The following is a 19,707-nucleotide window of genomic DNA, read 5'->3' as shown; positions in this document are numbered from 1 at the left end:
TGGTTTATGAAAAAAACCTATTTTGTCTGCTCACGCTTCCGTAGCGGCCGGAAGTGGATAGTGGATCTGTGCTCCTTCTAAGACTCATCCCTATTCTCGTTGTCAGGTCATTTATTGAGGAAACCAGGAGCATTTCATGTAGGTAAGTCATCGCTTAAACAAACGTTGTATTTTGAAAATGCTTCAATAATTATTAATACGCGTTGAACGTGTTGGACCGAAGAAATTCACTGTTTTTAGCTAATGTTGCTAGCTAAAACCCACAGTAGCAGGGTCGAGGAGACGAACCCACCGTGGAGCTTGTGGTCCATCTGAAAACATGTTGGGAAGTTGTAGTTGTGCAGTTTCTAAATCAGTCATTTACACGTGTATTGTTAAAAGGCGATTTTTTCCTCAACTTTGCTTGTGTATGTGTGTATAAGTAAGTTAAGTTAGGTTGGAGATCAGTGCCAACTATACAGTAAAAATACACAGATCTTTGAGGGGTGAAGTGGTCTGGGCCTGGAACTAAGCACCGAAGTGAAGTTATTAATCATTAAAGTTGCCTATAAGGCCCATACAGTGTTACAGTATGACATGGTAGTTTTAAATACTAATAAATCCTAAATTATACAGTAAAAATACACAGGTCTTTGTGGGGTGATGGTACACCTCTAGCAGAACAAGAAGAAAGTGATCTGGGCCTGGAACTATGCACCAACGTCAAGTTATTAATTTTAAAGGTTTTATGTTTAGTATGGCATGGTAGTTTTAAATACTAATAAATGCTTAATATTACAGTAAAAACCTAACCTAGGCAAGTTAAGTTAGGCTGGAGATCAGTACAAACTATACAGTAAAAATACACAGATCTTTGTGGGGTGATAGTACACCTCTAGTAGAACAAGGGGAAAGTGGTCTGGGCCTGGAACTGTGCACCAAAGTTAACTATGCACCAAAGTCAAGTTATTAATCAGCAAAGTTGACTTTATTACAGTATGACCTGGTAGTTTTAAATACCAATAAATCCTAAACTATATAGTAAAAATACACAGATCGTTGTGTGGTGATAGTACACCTCTAGTAGAACAAGGGGAAAGTGGTCTGGGCCTGGAACTATGCACCAAAGTCAAGTTATTAATTATAAATGTTTTACGGTATGACATGGTAGTTTTAAATACTAATAAGTGCTTAATGTTACAGTAAAAACCTAACATAGGCAAGTTAAGCTAGGCTGGAGATCAGTACAAACTATACAGTAAAAAAAGAAAACAGATCTTTGTGGGGTGATAGTACACCTCTAGTAGAACAAGGGGAAGGTGGTCTGGGCCTGAAAGTTATTGAAAGTTATTAATGATCAAATTTGACTCTATTACAGTATGACATAGTACTTTCAAGTATTGCTAAAACCTAAACTATACAGTAAAAATTCATAGATCTTTGTTTGGTGATAGTACACCTCTAGTAGAACAAGGGGAAAGTGGTCTGGGCCTGGAACTATGCACCAAAGTCAAGTTATTAATCATTAAAGTTGACTATACGGCCCATACTGTATTACAGTATTACATAGTAGTTTTAAATACTAATAAATCCTAAACTATACAGTAAAAATATACAGATCTTGGTGATAGTACACTTCTAGTAGAACAAGAAGAAAGTGGTCTGGGCCTGGAACTATGCACCAAATTTAAGTTTTACAGTATGACATGGTAGTTTTAAATACTAATAAATGCTTAATTTTACAGTTCACAGATCTTTATTAGGCGACAGTTTTCTATATATGCAATATTTTGTTTCGTAGTTTTCCATATTTTGAACAGACATGTCTCTCTATGAAAAGAGGAAGTCGCAAGGAGCGTGTTTTGTGCTCTGCTGTAAAGTGCGTAATACGGGCGCAAGACGTTTTTGAAGCGCGGCTGGCTGAACGACGGATGAACGAACGACGGCTCACTTGACCGCAGTGCATTTCTGTGTTAAATCTTTAAACCTGTTAAACTGTGTGAGTTGTTTACTGTTAAAGTCATTAAAAGCCTTTTTGATTAAATTATTTTTTCATAGTTAGTCATATTTTTCATTTTTACCTTGTTGTTTTTGTATTGGTCAGGTGGTGATGGGTGACATTCGTCAGTCGTTGCTTCCTCGTGATGTACTGAGCGCAGCAAAGGAGCTGCTTTATCACCTGGACATCTACATCTGTAACTTGGTCCAGTCTGGGAGGCAGCCTCCGCAGGTTGATTCCAAAACCCTGGATCTGGTGGAGGAGTTCATTCTGCATTCACCCAAGGATAGAAACATACCAGCCAGGGTAAGACATGAACTTGAAATGCTTGCTAACCAATATTAAATGTTTGAGCAGCAATGTGTAAAAGGGGCAATAATTGACCCCTATGTTGTTCTTTCAGAGGATGAGTGCTCTCCAGGAGCTTCAGCTGCTAGAGATCATGTGTAGCTGTTTCCAGGAGCAGAGTCGCGACACAGTCCGTCAGCTCATGTTCTCTGCCCTCTTCAATCTCCAAGGCAATCAGGCAGATGAGAGCCGAATGGTGCTATTAGGCAAGTTGGTGTCCATGGCAATTGCAGTGGGCAGAATTCCCATTTTAGAATGTGCTGCTACTTGGTTACAGGTGAGAAACCAAACGCATAGAAACAGACATAAAATGTGTTGAATGCTTCACCTTTTTGTGGGTGTACATTTGTTGATTGTGTATTTTCTGAATGTATTCTACAGAGAACACACTGTGTGTACTGTGTGCGCCTGGCACAGGTCCTTGTAGATGATTACTGTAGTATGGTACCCGGATCAGTTTCCACGCTGCACAACATCCACAGTGCTAGCCCACGCTTCTGCTGCCAGTTCATCACTGCTGTCACCACTCTCTATGATCTCACCTCAGGTACTTAAGATGGAATAACATCAAGAGAGATGTAGGAGTTCCATCAAAGGGAATTCATATTTACACACCCACTTTGTTTTTTAACATCTACGTCTTTATGTGTGTGTCTGCCCGCAGAAGAGCTCACCCCTCCTCTAGAACTTCTTCAGATGATTGTGTCATGGATCCAGAGTGATCCTCGACTAGTCTTGATCGCCTTCCTGAATACACCACTCTCAGGCAGCCAGCCTATCAGTTCACTTGATGTGACACCATTAGGGGGCTTGGTCCGCTGGTGCGTCAAGGCACCACTGGTATACAGGAAAGACAAGAAGCTGGCGGTAGCCAATGACAGCAGTGAGAGTGAGCCAGAAACAGGGCCTCTCTTCTCTGCTCTCCACTTAAGTGTCTTACAGGTATGTTGTTTTTGATTTGATGTGTTTGTGGCATCCATGTACTTTACATATTCTCATATTTCCCATGACGTTGTCTACTCCTGTCTGATTTAGGTTTTCATGTTGCTGCCAAACATACTAAATGAAAAAGGTCTATTTGGTCGCCTCGCACTGCTTCAAATAGAGTCCTTGGCTGCACTGACCTCTGACCTTTCCAGACTGTTGGACCAGGCAGACAAACACACACACACATCTTCCTCAGACACACATGCAGCGTCTCAGCTAGCGTTGGACCGACTGGCACAAGCATTGCAGGTGGCCATGGCCAGTGGAGCCCTGCTGTGCTCAAGAGGTAAGAGTTTGGTAAGGTGGCATGGAAAAAGTGCTACTGAGGTACCGCAGTACCATTTTCTGCACTTAATATGAACACTTTTTTATTATGTTTAATTACATCATATAATTTTTCAGCTCTTGATGCTGCAGTAACTTACTAGACAGAAATAATTTTGTTAATAACATAGTTCTGTGCTTCAAACTTTTAATGCTAGGTGAAGGTTCATTGTGCTGTGTTGTTTGAATGCTCATGATAACATGTCGTCTCTACAGAGGACCTAAGATCAATCTGTTCTCGCCTCCCCCACAACAAGTAAGCAGAGCTCACTTCTCATTTATTCATAACTTAATAAGAGATGTGTGTTGTCTGAATATAAGACAAACATCCGTCTGTGTGCTTTGTGGGTAAAAGAGATCTGTCAACATCCCCATGTGAAGAGCATGTGCAAGGTCACATGTGCAATAACAGACACAACTGAAGAAAACAGGTGAAAGCTTATTTGATAAGTGGTAATTTCAACCTAATTCCCAACTTATGTTCACTCAAAACACTGTCCGATCGGTTTTAGGACCAGAAACATGTTTACAGTAAATGAGGCCGAAGAGGGCCACACGTTCACATTAACTGTGGTGAAGTTTGTTTAATCCAATTCTACTTTTCATGCTTGTTCATGCTTTCATGTTTTGTTGTGATGTGCAACACTGTTCTGTTATATAAACAAATTTTATAACTGTATTCTCATCCACTATGAATGTTTGTCTCTTTCTGTCTTTGTCGTTGCTGTGTTCTGACTGTTTTATATACATGTGTCTCCAGTTTGCTGCAGTTGGTGCTGTCCGGCCCAGTGATGTACTACAACAACATGCACACTCCTCCTCTGGCCTTCAGCCCCCACGCAGCTCATTCCCCTATTGCCTCACACCCCACACATCCTGCACACACGCCTCTTGCCACGCACCCCTCCTCTCACCCCCAGTACCCAGCCCAGCCTTTTGTCGCGGGGATGCAGTTTCCCTTCCGACCCAGCCACTGAAAAAAAGCAATGCAGTTGTGGAGTGTGAATGTGTGTGGATACTGGTTGTTGGCACGAGTGAACCGATGTATGCATGAGAGTTTCGTGTTATGGGTTTATTAAGCATATTTGCTCCTGAGACGGTCTGTAAAACTAACGTCTTTTTCCAATAAATATTTTTTTACTTTTTGGGTGTTGTTCTTATATATTCCACTTGTGGTCACTGTTCATCATCTTTTATATGGGCATGTATTATGCTTCATTTTGCTGTTCCTAAGTGCATGTGCTGTATTTTCTTTTTACTGCATAGAAGACTGGTTTAGGCAAATGTCTTTGTCTAGGATGAGGACCAGAACCATTACTATTTAAATTAATTAAAATGCATGTAGGGAAACTAAATTAACTCCAGTGGCTTATGCATGAACACGAGAAGTGCAAATATTTAGTCTGTTGACCTCTGTCCTAAATGCTGTGTTTAATTATGGAACCAAAGTTGAGTCGTGTGGCGCCAAACCTTGGTGCATCAGTTTGTCTCTGTCCTGAGTCAGATAGTGCTATCGTTTGTTGTCAGCACACCAAAACTGCAGAAAGTGGTTTGACCCAGCCCTGGGTCCCCAGCTGCCCTCATCCACTATGTGAATTGCATCATCCAATCTAGTCTGCAAAGCGTCTGTGACGGCAGCATTTTACGTTAGCAATAACTCACAAAAGTGGAGATTCATTAAAGGCTGTTGGCTTTTTGGTGCTTCAGTGGATATGTATGATATGTTAACCACTCCAATTTTAATCTGATGTCCTCATTACTTGTAACTAATTCATCATATATTGCACAGATGTAATTTTCAGAATGTCTTTAACACCTGGATGTATTGTCAGGTGGCACTTTTGCTTCAAGAGAATGTCCTTTTAAACAACTACTGATTCTGGCTGAATGTCACCTTGTTCTTGACAGGTATTCAGTTTTGCTGAAGGCTGATTGTGCAGTGGTCAGAATCTGTAGATCGTACTATCTATGGCTTCCCCCTATAGAGCTCATGGGTGGGACAGTGATAAAGATGTGTTTTCTGGGAAAGTGATGTGCCACTGTCAGTGAATGTGACGCGTAAAGATACTGGACTCTTCATGTGAAAAAGGCGGCCCCAGAAGTGAGAGTGTGTCTTTGTAACAGAAAATGTGTTTGAGGTTTTTCATCCATAAATCATACGTCCGCTTCCTTCTCAGATTCCAGATTTTGCATTTCTGTTTTTTCTCATCGGCTCACAGCTGGTCCTGTGTGTGGTGAGACCGGAGGAGTGAGACAGTATGTGCAGCAGATTTTCCATGGCCTTGGTTTGGTTTGCTCTGCCTCCCATGTGCATGTTTGCTGTGACTTTCAGGTTGGTTTTAGTTTCAATAGTAAAACCCTAAATCTTAGGTTTGAATAGATGACACAGTTCATTAGTTGATCTAGTGTTACTTCCTTTGTCAGAAACACCTGAAAGACTGGAGAATTTCAGAATTGACCAAGCACCTGGTAATTTGCAAAAATAAGGTGTAAAATCACCACGAGAGCAAGATAAATAATACAAACTAATCTTTTCCAACTAGCTTTTGGAAATTCCTTAATTGACTGTAGTGTAGTGTGAGTGAATGCCTTCATATATATTTAACAAGGTTGCTTTGTTTCAGGTCCAACAACACATATGAGAAACGATTACAGGTCTAGTTATGTTCACAGTGAAGGGCCCTCATTTGGGATTTATCACAGAGTTTACATCCTGAAATCCCTGAGCTCATAATTGTCCTGTCCTCAGAGACATGTTTAAAAGTTAAAGCCATTTAAACATTAAAGCTGTTTTTTTCCAGCAAACACTCCAGTGCTCTTTTAACATTTCCCCAAGAAAAGAGAGGATATAAATAATATCCTGTTCAGCTTTCCTGTTAATTTTGTGTAATATTTGCTGGTTTCTGATATGAGAGAAGGAGCAACAATCTCCAACCAGAGACAAACGTCTCTACAGAAGCTTGACTAGTGCAAGTCCTATTACGGAATAAGGGTTATGTATATTTCTACTGAAAGTTCATCTGTGATATTAATAGTCAACTTGCCCACTGCCCTATGACAGAACAGGACAAACTGAACCATTAATAATTAAACAATATAAATTTCTTGTGCTTCTGTTTGAGGTTGCGTGTGTTGAAGTGTTAAAGGATTGTGTCAGAGGTACGAAGGAGGATGATTTGGTTGCATAAGGTGTTGCATGTGTGTTTCTTAATCATTTCACCACAGTGGTCTGCTCTTGCATCCTTCACAGGTTATTCTGTACTGTACATTACATTTACTTGATATTTTTAGTGTCCTGAATGCCTCCAAGGAAGCAAAATGGTTAACTATTTAACTCAGTGCAGAGAATTATTATCCATTGCTCTACTGGACTACACACCAGAGGTAGTGATTACACAAAAAAAGTGTATTAAATCCATTCTTACTACTGGCACTGTGTTGAAGTACAGGCATGGCAACTGAACTGGACTGAAATGCTTCAGTACTAGATAAATAGGCTCTTCAATCTGAGAGGAGTTGGTAGGAGACCTCAAATTTATGCTCCAGAGTAGTTTATCACCTGACTCTGTGGTCACTTTACATTGTTGGGCCTCCTTGCACGAAACTACGACAACAACATGCTGTGAAAAATGCAGTTGAACTTTCAGGACTGTAAATCCATGACAGAGAGAACGTTTCCAAGACACGACATCCCCCACGATAAACCCCCATCAAGGCGGCTGTTTAGCAAGAAAAATACTTACTGTGATCTCAGTTTTGAATACATATATTAATAGTTACCTGAAGAAAACTATAACACTTTGTTCACAACACCTGATTCAAAGCAAAGCAAGGTGGGAAAAATATGCTGTGAGAAAATTATTAAAACCAACCCAGACCACCCAATGCCATGGTTCACATAAACTACATGTTAGCTGCCGGGCAACAAGCATAAACATGTAATTACTGAGGACAACTAAAAGAAAAATTATAGGGACAGTAATACAAGCCTGCTAAAGCTGGTCTGGTTCAAAAATCAATAATTAAAGTAATACCACTTAAATAAGGTTACAAAACATAGAGGGGGGAATTGCTGTTTACAAAGATTTACTAATAATTTACCACCAGTGGCGACTGCTTTGCTTCTGCCCACCACTAACGGCCCAATCACAATGGTTGTTGATTTGTCAACCTTGTCTGTGTGAACATAACATTGGGTAATATGACAACCCAATTATAAATATTTTCTCCATTTTAAAGTGTTGGCATGTGAGTTGTGTGTGTTTTTGTTGAGTAAGGACCAAATGAACAGTGTTTAGCTTTGCACTAAATCATTTACCAGAGTTGGCTTCGTGCCCTATACAGTTTGCAAACGTTTCAAAGCTTCCATTTTAAAATTATACTGATCCCAGACAGCCTGAGTGAAAATAAAACTCAACCCTACTTACTCAGCACGCTGATGACCAACCTAAGCAGAGCTTCACCCCCTTTCCTTTCCTAGAAGGCATATTTTGACAGGTGCTGCTTGGACATTCGCGGTTATTATGTTCATTCTTTCAAGGTGAGAAGATGGAAGACGCCAGCATGTCTGTGAGCCACTGTGGCCCACTTGGGTTGGCCTTGGGTTTTTTCACAAACTCAAAGTCAAGGATTTTTAATGGAATTTAAAAAGCTTCTCTAATAAGATTCATTATATAGTAAAAATTAAGTATTAAAGTCATACACATACTGCATTTTCTTCTATCACAGGAATATTACTCAGGAATACACACTTCAAAGTAGAAGTGGTTATTTAAAGTGCTGCTGGGTCCTAGGTCTTTTATGTGCGTAATCCAGCCCTATGGGTTAATTTAAAGATATTTATAGATCACCTTTTATTTTTTATTTTACCTTATTAAACATTATATATAAGTAACAGCATTCAATGTGTAGTTGCATCAATCTCAAGATGGACTTTTAGACTATTTTTGATACATTCTAAAAATGCAACACTTTCCTAGGAAACACACACAAGCACTGAAAGCATAAAACATGTACCTTGGAGCACAGTACTTTGCTGTTAGTATTACTGTTTGCAGTTTAAAGATTTCTATTGTATTTTATTGACTGTACAATATGGCACTGCAGTGACACACAATATGTACCTACAACTGCACAGTGTACTCATTCATTGTTGTTGTCGTGTATTAAACAAAATCATCCATATCATCAAAATATTAACACTGAAAATACGTACAATACCTCTTATTCTACACTGTGTATACCAGAAGATGTGCAATACCTAAACTTAAAGTTACTCGATACCCTGTTTTTTATCCTTGCACAGTAAATACTGTTGTCTAATCTATACTGTTTTGGTCGTTGTCTTATTCAATGTTTCTTTGCTGGTGAAAATAAAAGAATTTCCCCCATTATGGGATTAATAAAGTCTTATCTAGAAGAACATGGATCCTCCCTGCTGTTTAACACCTTCTTTCATTACATACACCACAGTATGTGGTAAGAAACACTTGACCCTATTGTAAACTCTCATATCTACCAGTAGTTGGCTTTATACATTCAGAACAGTTCACCTTCACAAATCCAATTGGTGTACACAAATAAAGGGGTTGGAGGAAACACGAATATCTGTACATAGCAAAAGAGGAAGTAAAAATAAACCTGATCTCTAGTGGGGTCACACTAAAAAACAAGTGGCAAATCTCACCAGCTTGAGTATCAAAGAAAAGTTTGTGTCACTGTCACATTTTAAATGTTGTACTTGAGGAGTAACTTCTACGAATAAGTTTATACATCACGTTCCTTAACTTATTAATGACTAACTCTTTTTGAATTATAAATATTTTCTTCATATTTACATGTCTACTCCAGTCGGAAGTTGACCATGCAGATAAAATTGAATAGAATTTTGTAAGGGCGATAACTGTGGAGCATTTAAAAATTAAGAGCTTCAAAGACGGCGGAAAGGGGGCGTGCCATGATGACGTCATTCATATGCGTCTCTCGTATAAGCATGGTAGTCAAGGACGGTTTCTGCACCTGGAAGACTGAGTCGGCATAGAAGAAGAGAAACCGCGTGCCACAGAAGACGTCAATCCATTTAATATTCGTTGAGGAATAGGTGAGCGTTTTACCTGTAATTTTTAGCTAGGTAGGGCGCTTTAAGGGTCGCGCGAGGACGGGACACCAATGTAACGCGGTCCTAACCGCTTTTGTGGAAGGACACGCGTTCAGCCTCGGTCGGTCATTGAACCGCGTGTTAACAACCGAAAGTTGTACATCGCGATGTGTTTAATTCCCAGCTTCGATCCGTTTCTTATTGTTGTACCCTGTACTCTGTCGGGGCGTGTTATTCAAGCACCACTGTCGCTGTAGTAAGCTAGGTTTATGCCAAGTACATGACGGTCGCCATAACCGACGTCGGCAGGTCACGTTCATTCAGAGCCGTGCTACTAGAGACCGCGCTAGCAGTTCCGACCCTTCCTGCTCAGCAGCGGTGAACTTCATGCTCCGGGGTAACGAATCAGTCAATTTACAGCCTCTACTTTGAGGGTGCGTTAAGCTTTACGGTGCGTATCACTCGTTAAAACCATCAAATGGCATCAAAGCCATTTATAGTACGTGAGACGTGCGTGACGTTGACCCAGCATCTGTCATCTCAGATGCAGATAATACAACTACATCCTTTGCTGGGTCTTTTTAATTCAGAAATTAGTGCTGCATTGCTGTTAGAACAAGCAAACGGGATTTGCCTGCTTTGTTTCCATGAACTGCATAGACTCCCCCCATTTCCCCTCAATGTGACCGTCACATGGTTTGATAGCGCCACATCAGATAGACCTTCTCACCCCCCCCCCTCTCAATTCCAGTTCTGCTTCACTTATTTCTGTCCTTAACTGTCTCTCCTGTCATAAAATTAATTCAACTGACTGCACAGTTGTTCAGATTTAAAGGTTTTCAGTTCCTGGTTTAACCCACTGGTTAGACTTGGCACTCTTCACTGGAATTGGGTGTGTCTGAGCATCTAGTCCCAGGCATAGTTTCTCTTTGAGGCATGTTATTGGTCATTACGGCTCCTTTTTAGACAATAGATGTCACTACTTCTGGTTATTTTCATAAAGCTCGTGTCATGTCATAGTATAAAAATAACAGCAGGTTGTGTGTCCTATTTGCAACTACATGAGCAAATAGCAGTGTGTTAGGGAGACTATGGGCTTTAACGCCACACCAAGATGCAGTAATTCAAACAATGGGGGGGGCTTTTCTTTAGTTAGAACTGTGGGGAAGCTTTGCAACGTCTTTGGCCCTGAAAACCACACATCAAGTCACTCTTCGCACAATGACGCTGAAATTCGATCTGTCTGCAGTGCAGCCCAGTCCTTCATAGCCGCTTTTTTAATGTAATGGGATGTGCATGCCTTATATTGTGGAAATTCCAGTGACTGCTGAAAACGGCAGTCTGTTTTTGAGCACATCTACCTCATTCTGTTAACAGACTACTGTGGTGTCTGGTTGTCATGTACCTGATTGCTTCATGCCCGTTGGAGCTTTCCAGAAGGGTGGGACTCAAGTTTGCTCCTACTATCTCTGCTGCACACACGTGCCTACTACTTTTTTTTTTTTTCCTTTCTTCACTGAAGTTTCAAGTTGTGCTTTTCATGTTTCTAAACTAATATAAGAGAAAGCACTGCATCAAAGTCATATTCATAGGGATTGTTAATGTAGTGCTGAATGTTGCTTGTGCATATTCTCGAGTCAACGTGCCTTATTTTATTGTGTTGTATTTCAAATGACCATTTGATTCTCACACTTAAGAAGTTAATCGGATTATAGCATTACCTCCATTAAGACCTGGTATGTTTGGTATGTACGATTCTCTGGCTGCCAGATCAGTTCGCTTTACAGTGCAGCTAATCCTCACCTCATTCCTGTTCATCTGTACTGGTCTATAGAAATCCATAACTTTTTCATACACAGTTGGGTTTGATACATAACCTTTTTATTTCAACATTTAGACTTGGGATGCCGATAAAAAAATATCAACACCACAGAAAGCATTCTCAATGCTGCCAACTACTAGACGAGTTTAAATGACAAAAATCTTCCATTATGTTGCAGATTTAGTGAACTTAATAATATAGGAATTATATCTAATAAATAAAATTATAGTTATTGGGCCAAGGGGAGAGATTTTTGGTAGCTAGTGTTATGCCGTTTGAAGTCATCCCCACTCTGTAGCCAGGAGTTGCTCTATAGTTGATGTTTATGCTTAGAATAGGTACTGTTTTCTGAATTGTGCTTTGGCCATGTTCCACATGTCCCTGGCCTTTTTTACAGTGTTGGAGCTTAGGGTATTTTTTCTTTGCGTGCGGACAGGAGTTTAGCAGGGCCAGCCTTTGACGGTGAGAACTGGGGCAGGACTGTCCGACGGTTGGTGTCACCTGGCATCCGTTCACACAAGCTCTCTGCATGCGATGTCCAGTCAGTGGAGCCTGTAAACTGGCCTGTATTACTCATGAAGGCTTTTTCTTTTTTTGTTGGACCACACATTTTATAATTGATATTGACACGTTTTTAAACCTTTGTTCCCTGATTGCCTGTGCAGTGAACATGCAGTTACGGATCGCAGTAGCAGAAATCAGTAAACCATATTAAAATCACATCTGTTTTTAATGAGTTTACTGTCAACAAAGCAGTGTTCTCAGTTACTGTGTTAGTGGTTCAACCAGTAATTCACGTTTAAGGAAGTGTAACAACATTTTTAAGGGCTTGATGAAACTTGAACCTTTGAATTAGTAGTTAGTCCTGTACTGAAGGTGAGAACAGTCTTCTGTTCAAATTTTCCTATCCTGGTTACTAAGCTTTATCTATTTTTGTATGTTGATTTTGTGGAAACTGTGTGCTTTTTTTTTTTTTTTTTTTTTTAAGAATTCTTCAGAGTAAAGGCATTGTTTAGTGTATTTTATCTGGTTGATTTTATTTTTAACCAGACTTGTAGCTCTTTCTTTCTTAATAAGGAAGTGTGTGATGCTGTTTGTTGGGCTAGGGAAATATTGACTACTTTCCAATTGAAGCCTAAATGTGTTTTTATAGTTCTTGTTACACATGTCTAACACTGGTCTAAATGTTTCTGTCCAATTCAAAACATTGTTGCTACAGTTAATCCGGTGTGATTCTCTCAAGTAAGATTACATTCATAACTCATATTCTGCAAGTTGCGTTTTATAATTGAAAAAATACACAGACATCTTGTGTTTCAGCGTGTGTTCTGTTAGGTCGAAACTTTGTTTTGTTTGGCTTGTGTTTTGAACAGAGGATGGAAGGAAGCTATTTATTCTGTTATTCTAGTCTTCTGAGAGTCTGCACTGACCTGTGCAGGACACTGGTCTTTTGTGCTAGACACAGGGCCGCCTTTCTAGTTTAGCAGCAGAGTAAGACCCACCGATATTTGTACAAGAGGTGGGATGTGTTCTTTGGACACCCCATTATTCCCACACACGAGACACAGACTCCACTTTGAGTTTAAAGCTTTGGACTATGAAATAAAGTCTGTTGTTCTGCTTTTCTTTTTTAGAACTTTATAAGCAAAAATGGACCAGGCGAGGTCTACAATAAACAAAATTGTAAGTATTGTATTAGGGTTTCAAATGGGTCTCTTATTTTAGAAGTGGCAACAACAAGAATGACACTTTTAACATAACTGTTTCATTATGTGTTTTTGTATCAGAGTTGAAAATGATTTACCAGAATAACGTGTGAAATATTAATCTTTAAGTTTTCATTTAGAAAAAAATCTATTAAAAAAATAATTAAAATCATGACATTACTGATTCAAATGCTTTGTACCTGCACTGAGCTATACATTGTGAAACTCTTTTCTGGCATTAGTTCAACGGGGAGCCGCACTCCTACACACGTTTCAACTTGACCCAGAACATGGAAGGAGACAACAGCCAGGTAGAGATGAAGCTGTCCTCGGACATGGAGGAGGAAGTTGGTGAGAACGGAGTGGCAGACTATAGCAACCGCAAATCCAACGGCACACCATATGTGGCTCAGAGGTTTGGACGAACACCCAAGAACCTTTGCTTCATGGCAGCCACAGTCTTTCTCATCTTCATCATTGGTGAGAGGGGGGCTCACTCTGAAAATGACATGCTCTGCAGGGCTTAATCTTAAACATTTTTTTAAATGGTTGTTTTCTTTACTTCAGGGTACTTGATTGGCTACCTAGTTCATCGGAAGAAGGACTCTGCTGCTGGCTGCATAGCCCCCACGGTCTCGGTGGAAGGACCTATTGCCCATGAGACAGGTGCTGCCCCTCTCATGGACTGGGATAATGTCACAGATCTCCTTGCTCAAAAACTCACCACAAAGCAGTTTGAATCTACTTTCAGGTAAATCTGAACCTGCCTGTTAGATTCAAAGTCAATGTTGGCTCCTTCCTACTTTTAACTGAAGGCCTTACTGCAGTTTTCACTGTTGTGTGTCTCAATGTCTTTTTGTTCCCACTAGTCAGTTCACCAGTAATGACCATCGCGCCGGTTCTCCTGCCGATGATCACCTGGCAAACATAGTGTTTAAGAAGTTTAATGAATATGGAATGAAATCCTGGAACGATGAACACTTTGTTAAGGTTCAGGACCCCCCAGCTTCAGGCTCCAACAAAGTGGTTTTCAATGGGAGGACCTATCATCCAAAGGGCTTCCTGTCCTACAGTGTCAATGGAACAGTCACGGTAATCTACAAACTAAACTAATGAGATCAAGTGAACTGATTAATTTGATCAAGGACACCTGAATAATGTTTTGTCTTTCCCTAGGGAGCAGTGGTGTACGCACAATATGGGGACGAAGCAGACTTGAACCAGTTGCAGGACAAGAACAACCTAAACATTGACCTGAGTGGCAGAGTCGTGCTGGTCAAATCTGGTAAGATCAGCTTCGCTGAGAAGGTGAGTGCTCTAGTAAGAAAAGAGGACCTGATACATTATCATGTCTTCCTGTCTGTAGTCTATACATGTGACATGGTTTCATAAGCTCCCTGCTTGTTGTGTCTTGTGCTTGCAGGTGGCCAATGCTGCCAGAAGGAATGCCTCTGCCGTATTGATCTTCCCAGGCAGCACTGATGGCTCTTTTGGGAGAGAAACCCAGCTCTTTGGCCATGTGAGTCTTTGGTGAACTGCTACATAGAACAATCACAAACAGATGAGCCATAGTTGCTGTCTGGTTAGTGACCTTGCTTTTCTCATAGGTCCACTTGGGTTCAGGGGATCCCTACACCCCAGGCTTCCCCTCCTTCAATCACACCCAGTTTCCTCCCGTCCAGTCTTCAGGCCTGCCTTCAATTGTGGCCCAAACCATCTCAATAAACACAGCCAACGACATTCTGAGGTACGACTCATGGTGTATTCACCTGTGAGAACCTTGTGCGGGTCTTTGCAGATTCTCACAGAGTCACTATTTAAACTGCGTCCCACAGACAGCTGCAGGGTCCCAGTTCTCCAACTCAATGGAGGGATGTCTTGCGACTGGGAGGCGAGAAAGACGTCATTACTGTGGAGGTTAATAACGTTCTTAGTGAGAAAAGGATAAATAATGTCTTTGGGGTCATAAAAGGCTTTGTGGACTCAGGTGAGAATCTACTTGAATAGAGAATGTGTTTATTAACAAACACTGAGTGACAAATGTCTGGTTAATGTTGTTTTTAAGATCGGTATGTGATCATCGGGGCTCGGAGGGATGCGTGGGGACCAGGTTTTGCAGCGTCAACCGTTGGTACCAGCGTCCTTGTTGAGCTGGCGCGTTCCATCTCACACATGGTGAAGAACGGTGAGTCTCCAGTGAACTGATGATCATTGATGGAGGCAGTAGATGTCTGATGTGATAAAGTATAGAATGAGATGAAGGAAGCTTTGATAACATGTGTTACAATGTATTAATTTGCCACTTTGACAGATGGATTCAAGCCGAGAAGGAGCCTTGTGTTTGCGAGCTGGAGCGCTGGAGAATATGGGAACGTTGGCGCCACTGAGTGGCTGGAGGTGAGAACTGCCCAAGAGATTTGGCACTAGATTTCCTCGATAACTGCCGTTATGAAGTAATGATTCTGCTCGGTGTTGCTTGTTTTGATGATGTTTTGCATGTCTAGGGTTATTTGTCTTCCCTGAGCATGAAAGCCTTTTCCTACATTGACCTGGATGGTGTAGTAACAGGTATTTACTTTAGATTAGTCCTTTTTAAGGAATTAAAAATAAATTACCACAAATCTATTACTATTATGGCTAATATATGGCTTCTTTTTTTTTTTTCCTTAGGTCAGAGTAATTTTAAGGTTGCTGCGAGTCCCCTATTGCACACTCTGATTGGAAGCACAATCAAAGGGGTAAATCCTCAGTTGTTTGTTATTTAGCAAAGTTATTTATTTTAATCTTTTGTATGAAGCTTCAGTTGGGTTCTTTTTTCCTCAGGTGAGCGCTATAAACAAGGATGCAAACCTCCTTTCTCAAGTAGCAGGCAACTGGGAATCAAGTGTGTAAGTAGGGAAGATGCTGCCCAGTGTCAGTGTTTACCGCTCTTTCATTCATTGTTCAGCGTCTTTGTCAGGCTTTCGCCACTGAATCGTGCTTATGTTCCAGGTTAGAGCCTCTAAAGTTGGACAGCGCTGCATATCCTTTCCTTGCTTTTTCTGGGATTCCCTCAGTCTCCTTTAGACTGACGTCGGATGAACTGGTAGGACATCCTGCTGTAGTGGAAGATATAAAGCTTGGTTCATGTGGGTGTAAAGTATATTGTAAAGTCTTTTTTGTTTATCCTCTCAGGGCTACCAGTACTTTGGTACATTGCTGGACACACGGGAAAAGCTGAACACGGTGACGCAGAACAGTGTCGCTCAGCTGACTCGAGTAGCAGCCCAGTTCGCAGGTCACATAGCCCTGAGGCTGGTCCACGATCATCTGTTGAGGATGGACCTGGGAAGATATGAGAAGATTATAAGGAGTCGTGTGGCACAGATCAACATAAAAGTCAAGAACGTTCAGAGGGTGAGCAATGCAACAAACACTAAGTGATGTGAGTGAAACGATCCCAGAGAATGCCAGAGCCAGGCATAGAGTTTTGTTGATGCATAATCTTGTTTAATATTTACCTATTATTGGAATGGCAGTTTTAAAGAAGTGGAACAGTGTCCCAGACAATCTGCGATTTCTGGGTCATACTGTAGATACTTGAAGAGAAACCAAAAGTACATGGTAACATGAAAGGGAATCAAAACGTGAGCTCTAATTTTAGCTGTCTTTTTAGTTAACATGACTAATGTATTATTAGCTGACATACTGTGAATTTAGTTGCCTTCTCGAAGTATACATTTGAGTATATTTGTTTTCTTACAACCTTAATTTATCACTGACTAATGTGCTTTCAGATGCAGCCTCAGCTGTTGCCCAAGACGCTGACAGTGCAGTGGTTGATCTCAGCCTATGGCTCATACGGCCGCGCCTCTCGTAGTTTGACAGCAGATATCCAGAACAGCGATCTGGAAGACATTGAGATGTGCCGCAGTATCAATGACCGCATCATGGCAGTAAGGGCTTGTTTTAAGATTTCATTATAGAGAACATGAAGCTTATGTAGCCCCATGCTGGTACTTGGGTTTACAAATTCTGTCATAAAGATCAGCAGCTCCTCAACATGGAACTGAGCTTGAATGAACATGAAAATGACCAACTACAGTGCAGTTGGTTCAATCTATCTTACTCAATCATGTCTCTTTGCAGGTGGAAAGGAACTTCCTGTCGCCCTTTGTGTCTCCCAGGGAGAGTCCCTTCCGTCACGTCCTCCTGGGCTCCGGCCCGCACACACTCGAGGGTCTGTACAACCACCTCAATGCCATGAGAAACAACGACCCCAACGTAGATGTGGATGCGTTCAGAGACCAGTTTGCTCTGGCCACCTGGACCATTCAGGGCTGTGCTAATTCGCTAGCAGGTGACATCTGGTCTCTGGATAATGAAATCTAAAAGGGTATTTCTCTTCCCATCGTATTTGTTCACATTTTGGCCTGTTAACACAGCTTACAGTTTAAAAAACAGGCTGTTGGAGACACTGATGCACAGCTTCTAAATGAGTCAATTTTCTTTTAATCAGAAACCAGTCTCCCCAACCCTTCTCCATAGGCAATAAGCTCCCTCATTCCACCCATCAATAAAACTAATTTAACGATAAAATGTACTTAAGCCTTCCTCATTGGCAAACCCAAAGTTTTAGTAGATCACTGAAAAGAAATCTTCTAAAAATTATACTTCGGTGCTATTTAACTACCTTCCCTTCAAGTGTAAGCTATTTAAGGTGGTGTAATTTTTTTTCCCCATCCCAGCTTTTGAAGGTCAAAATACAGAGCCAACACTTAAGTGGCCATTTATTTGTTGTTGTTGTTGTTGTTGGTTTTTTTTTTTTTTTTACACGTTTTTATTTGCCTGTTCAAATCCGATCTTTCTATTGCTGCCTTGGCCGAGTTGGTTTACTTTGGATTCTATAATTTCATTGGTGTGCTGAAATGTCCTGCTTAACTATGTGGAAAGATTCAGGAGTTGCTGGAAGAGCCTGGATGTTCGCTGCCGTCCAAAATTAGAGTTGCGTTCATCTTTGGAGAGTTGGTCCTTAATTACAAAATAAAAACCTGAATCGTCACCACCTCACACGAGCAAACACGCCTTTTGATAAGCAGAGGAAGGTTTCTAATAACGTGGCACTGAAATCGAACGTACAACTATTTATTGTTTATTTATTTATCAGTGGCAGGGATCACTATAAATAGTTTTTTATCGCCTTTTATAAAACTATGTATAATTATCGGGAGCAGTGCCTTCCATAATTATGACAGTTATACTGTCGAAATGACAAAAGCAGCATCTGCTATCAGAAGTGTGCATGTTATCGACGAGCAGTAACTAAACAGTCGGGTGCTTCTCATAGCTGAAGTGTTTTCCTAACTGACACTGGGCCTTCAAGCGAGACACTTGGCCACATGTGGGTCCCTTGGTGCATGTACACTTCTCGTCCTCAGCATTATCGGGGGCAGTGTCTTCCATAATGTAAAAAAAAAAACAGGTAGTTTTTGTCTACCAGTGCGTGTCTATATCGGAGGCAGTGCCCTCCATATTTCACTGTAGAGGTGGATGTTTATTATCGAGAACAGTGTTTCTCATAATGTTTGTATATAAGCGTGATTTCTCCACAATTCTCTAATCAGCATCTTTAGATCATCTCTGCTTTATCATCCTTTCCATCCAGACAACACAACCTGCAGCTTCTTTCTATGCATGAACTATGGGGATGTTTTAAACATGAGCTCATTCATAGGTTTTCCATTAAGGTTCAGAAGTGATGGGTTGTATTAAATCTGTTGTTGGTTGGTTTCACTTCTCATTTTAATCAAAGGTGTCTTCTTTGGGCTTCATGCGGAACTGAGCTGGAGGGTTTGTTGCTTTGAAAACAAATGTTTGTCAGTTTTGGTTCAGTACCACAAACGTGGTAATGATTCATTGTGTGTGTGTGTGTGTACATTTTGTTTTGGATGTGTTCATAAGTGTTAGATTTCCTTGCCCCTTTTTGTTTCATGACAGAAATGATAGAGCTGACTTTAGATACAATACTTTTGATGATTTGCCTCGTGTATTTGGCTGGTTTCTATAGCTTTTCTTTGTCTGCTTTAATGCATTTAGGCAGTGTTACAGCAAGAAAAAAGATGTAACCAATTTTCTATGTTACAATAGTTTATCTGTTGCTGATCTGTCTGGTCACTAATTGATTTCAGATGCAAAATTTTGAACTCCATTGGCCGCTCAAGTTTAATGATTTAGCCAATGTGGTGTCACTGAGGGGTAAAGCAGGTTTCATCATCGGTACTTGGGCCTGTCACCACCAGCTAACAAACAAAACCAAATTTGTAGCTTTCATTATGATGGCCTCTTTATTTTGAGGGCTTTTAAAATTCTAACTACTCGGGTAAAGGATGTTTGAAACTGTTAAAATAATTGTTCAGCTTTCCTTGGCTTCATCTTTTGGCTACAATAAACAATCAAACTGAGGAGT

At 40.7% G+C, this 19,707-nt stretch overlaps 2 protein-coding genes across 3 annotated transcripts; both read left to right on the top strand.

The window, feature by feature from the left end:
• The first annotated feature begins 29 nt into the window (after positions 1–29).
• On the top strand, positions 30–4,782 carry ints15 (integrator complex subunit 15). Of its 2 annotated transcripts, none has more exons than XM_029132634.3 (8): positions 30–142; positions 2,084–2,284; positions 2,382–2,603; positions 2,708–2,873; positions 2,991–3,268; positions 3,362–3,599; positions 3,854–3,893; positions 4,398–4,782. In XM_029132634.3, exons 2-8 carry the CDS (start codon positions 2,090–2,092, stop codon positions 4,612–4,614), a joined length of 1,356 nt encoding a protein of 451 aa, XP_028988467.1. In that variant the 5' UTR covers positions 30–142; positions 2,084–2,089; the 3' UTR covers positions 4,615–4,782. The 2 variants fall into 2 exon arrangements, with proteins under 2 accessions (XP_028988467.1, XP_028988468.1); XM_029132635.1 differs by having other exon boundaries at positions 32–138.
• Positions 4,783–9,580: 4,798 nt separating this feature from the next.
• Positions 9,581–19,702, top strand: tfr1a (transferrin receptor 1a). Its single transcript, XM_029131167.3, has 18 exons — positions 9,581–9,737; positions 13,191–13,239; positions 13,505–13,742; positions 13,830–14,013; positions 14,132–14,354; positions 14,439–14,570; positions 14,686–14,781; positions 14,870–15,009; positions 15,098–15,249; positions 15,328–15,447; positions 15,574–15,659; positions 15,767–15,830; positions 15,933–16,000; positions 16,086–16,150; positions 16,254–16,347; positions 16,437–16,658; positions 17,039–17,197; positions 17,391–19,702. The coding sequence occupies exons 2-18, from the start codon at positions 13,207–13,209 to the stop codon at positions 17,631–17,633; spliced, it is 2,319 nt and encodes a 772-aa protein (XP_028987000.1). The 5' UTR covers positions 9,581–9,737; positions 13,191–13,206; the 3' UTR covers positions 17,634–19,702.
• Positions 19,703–19,707: the final 5 nt, after the last annotated feature.

Source organism: Betta splendens, chromosome 17, assembly GCF_900634795.4.
Source record: "Betta splendens chromosome 17, fBetSpl5.4, whole genome shotgun sequence".
NCBI classification, from domain to species: domain Eukaryota; kingdom Metazoa; phylum Chordata; class Actinopteri; order Anabantiformes; family Osphronemidae; genus Betta; species Betta splendens.
Note: the sequence above shows the minus strand (reverse complement) of the source record. Positions and strands in the feature narration are given on the sequence as shown.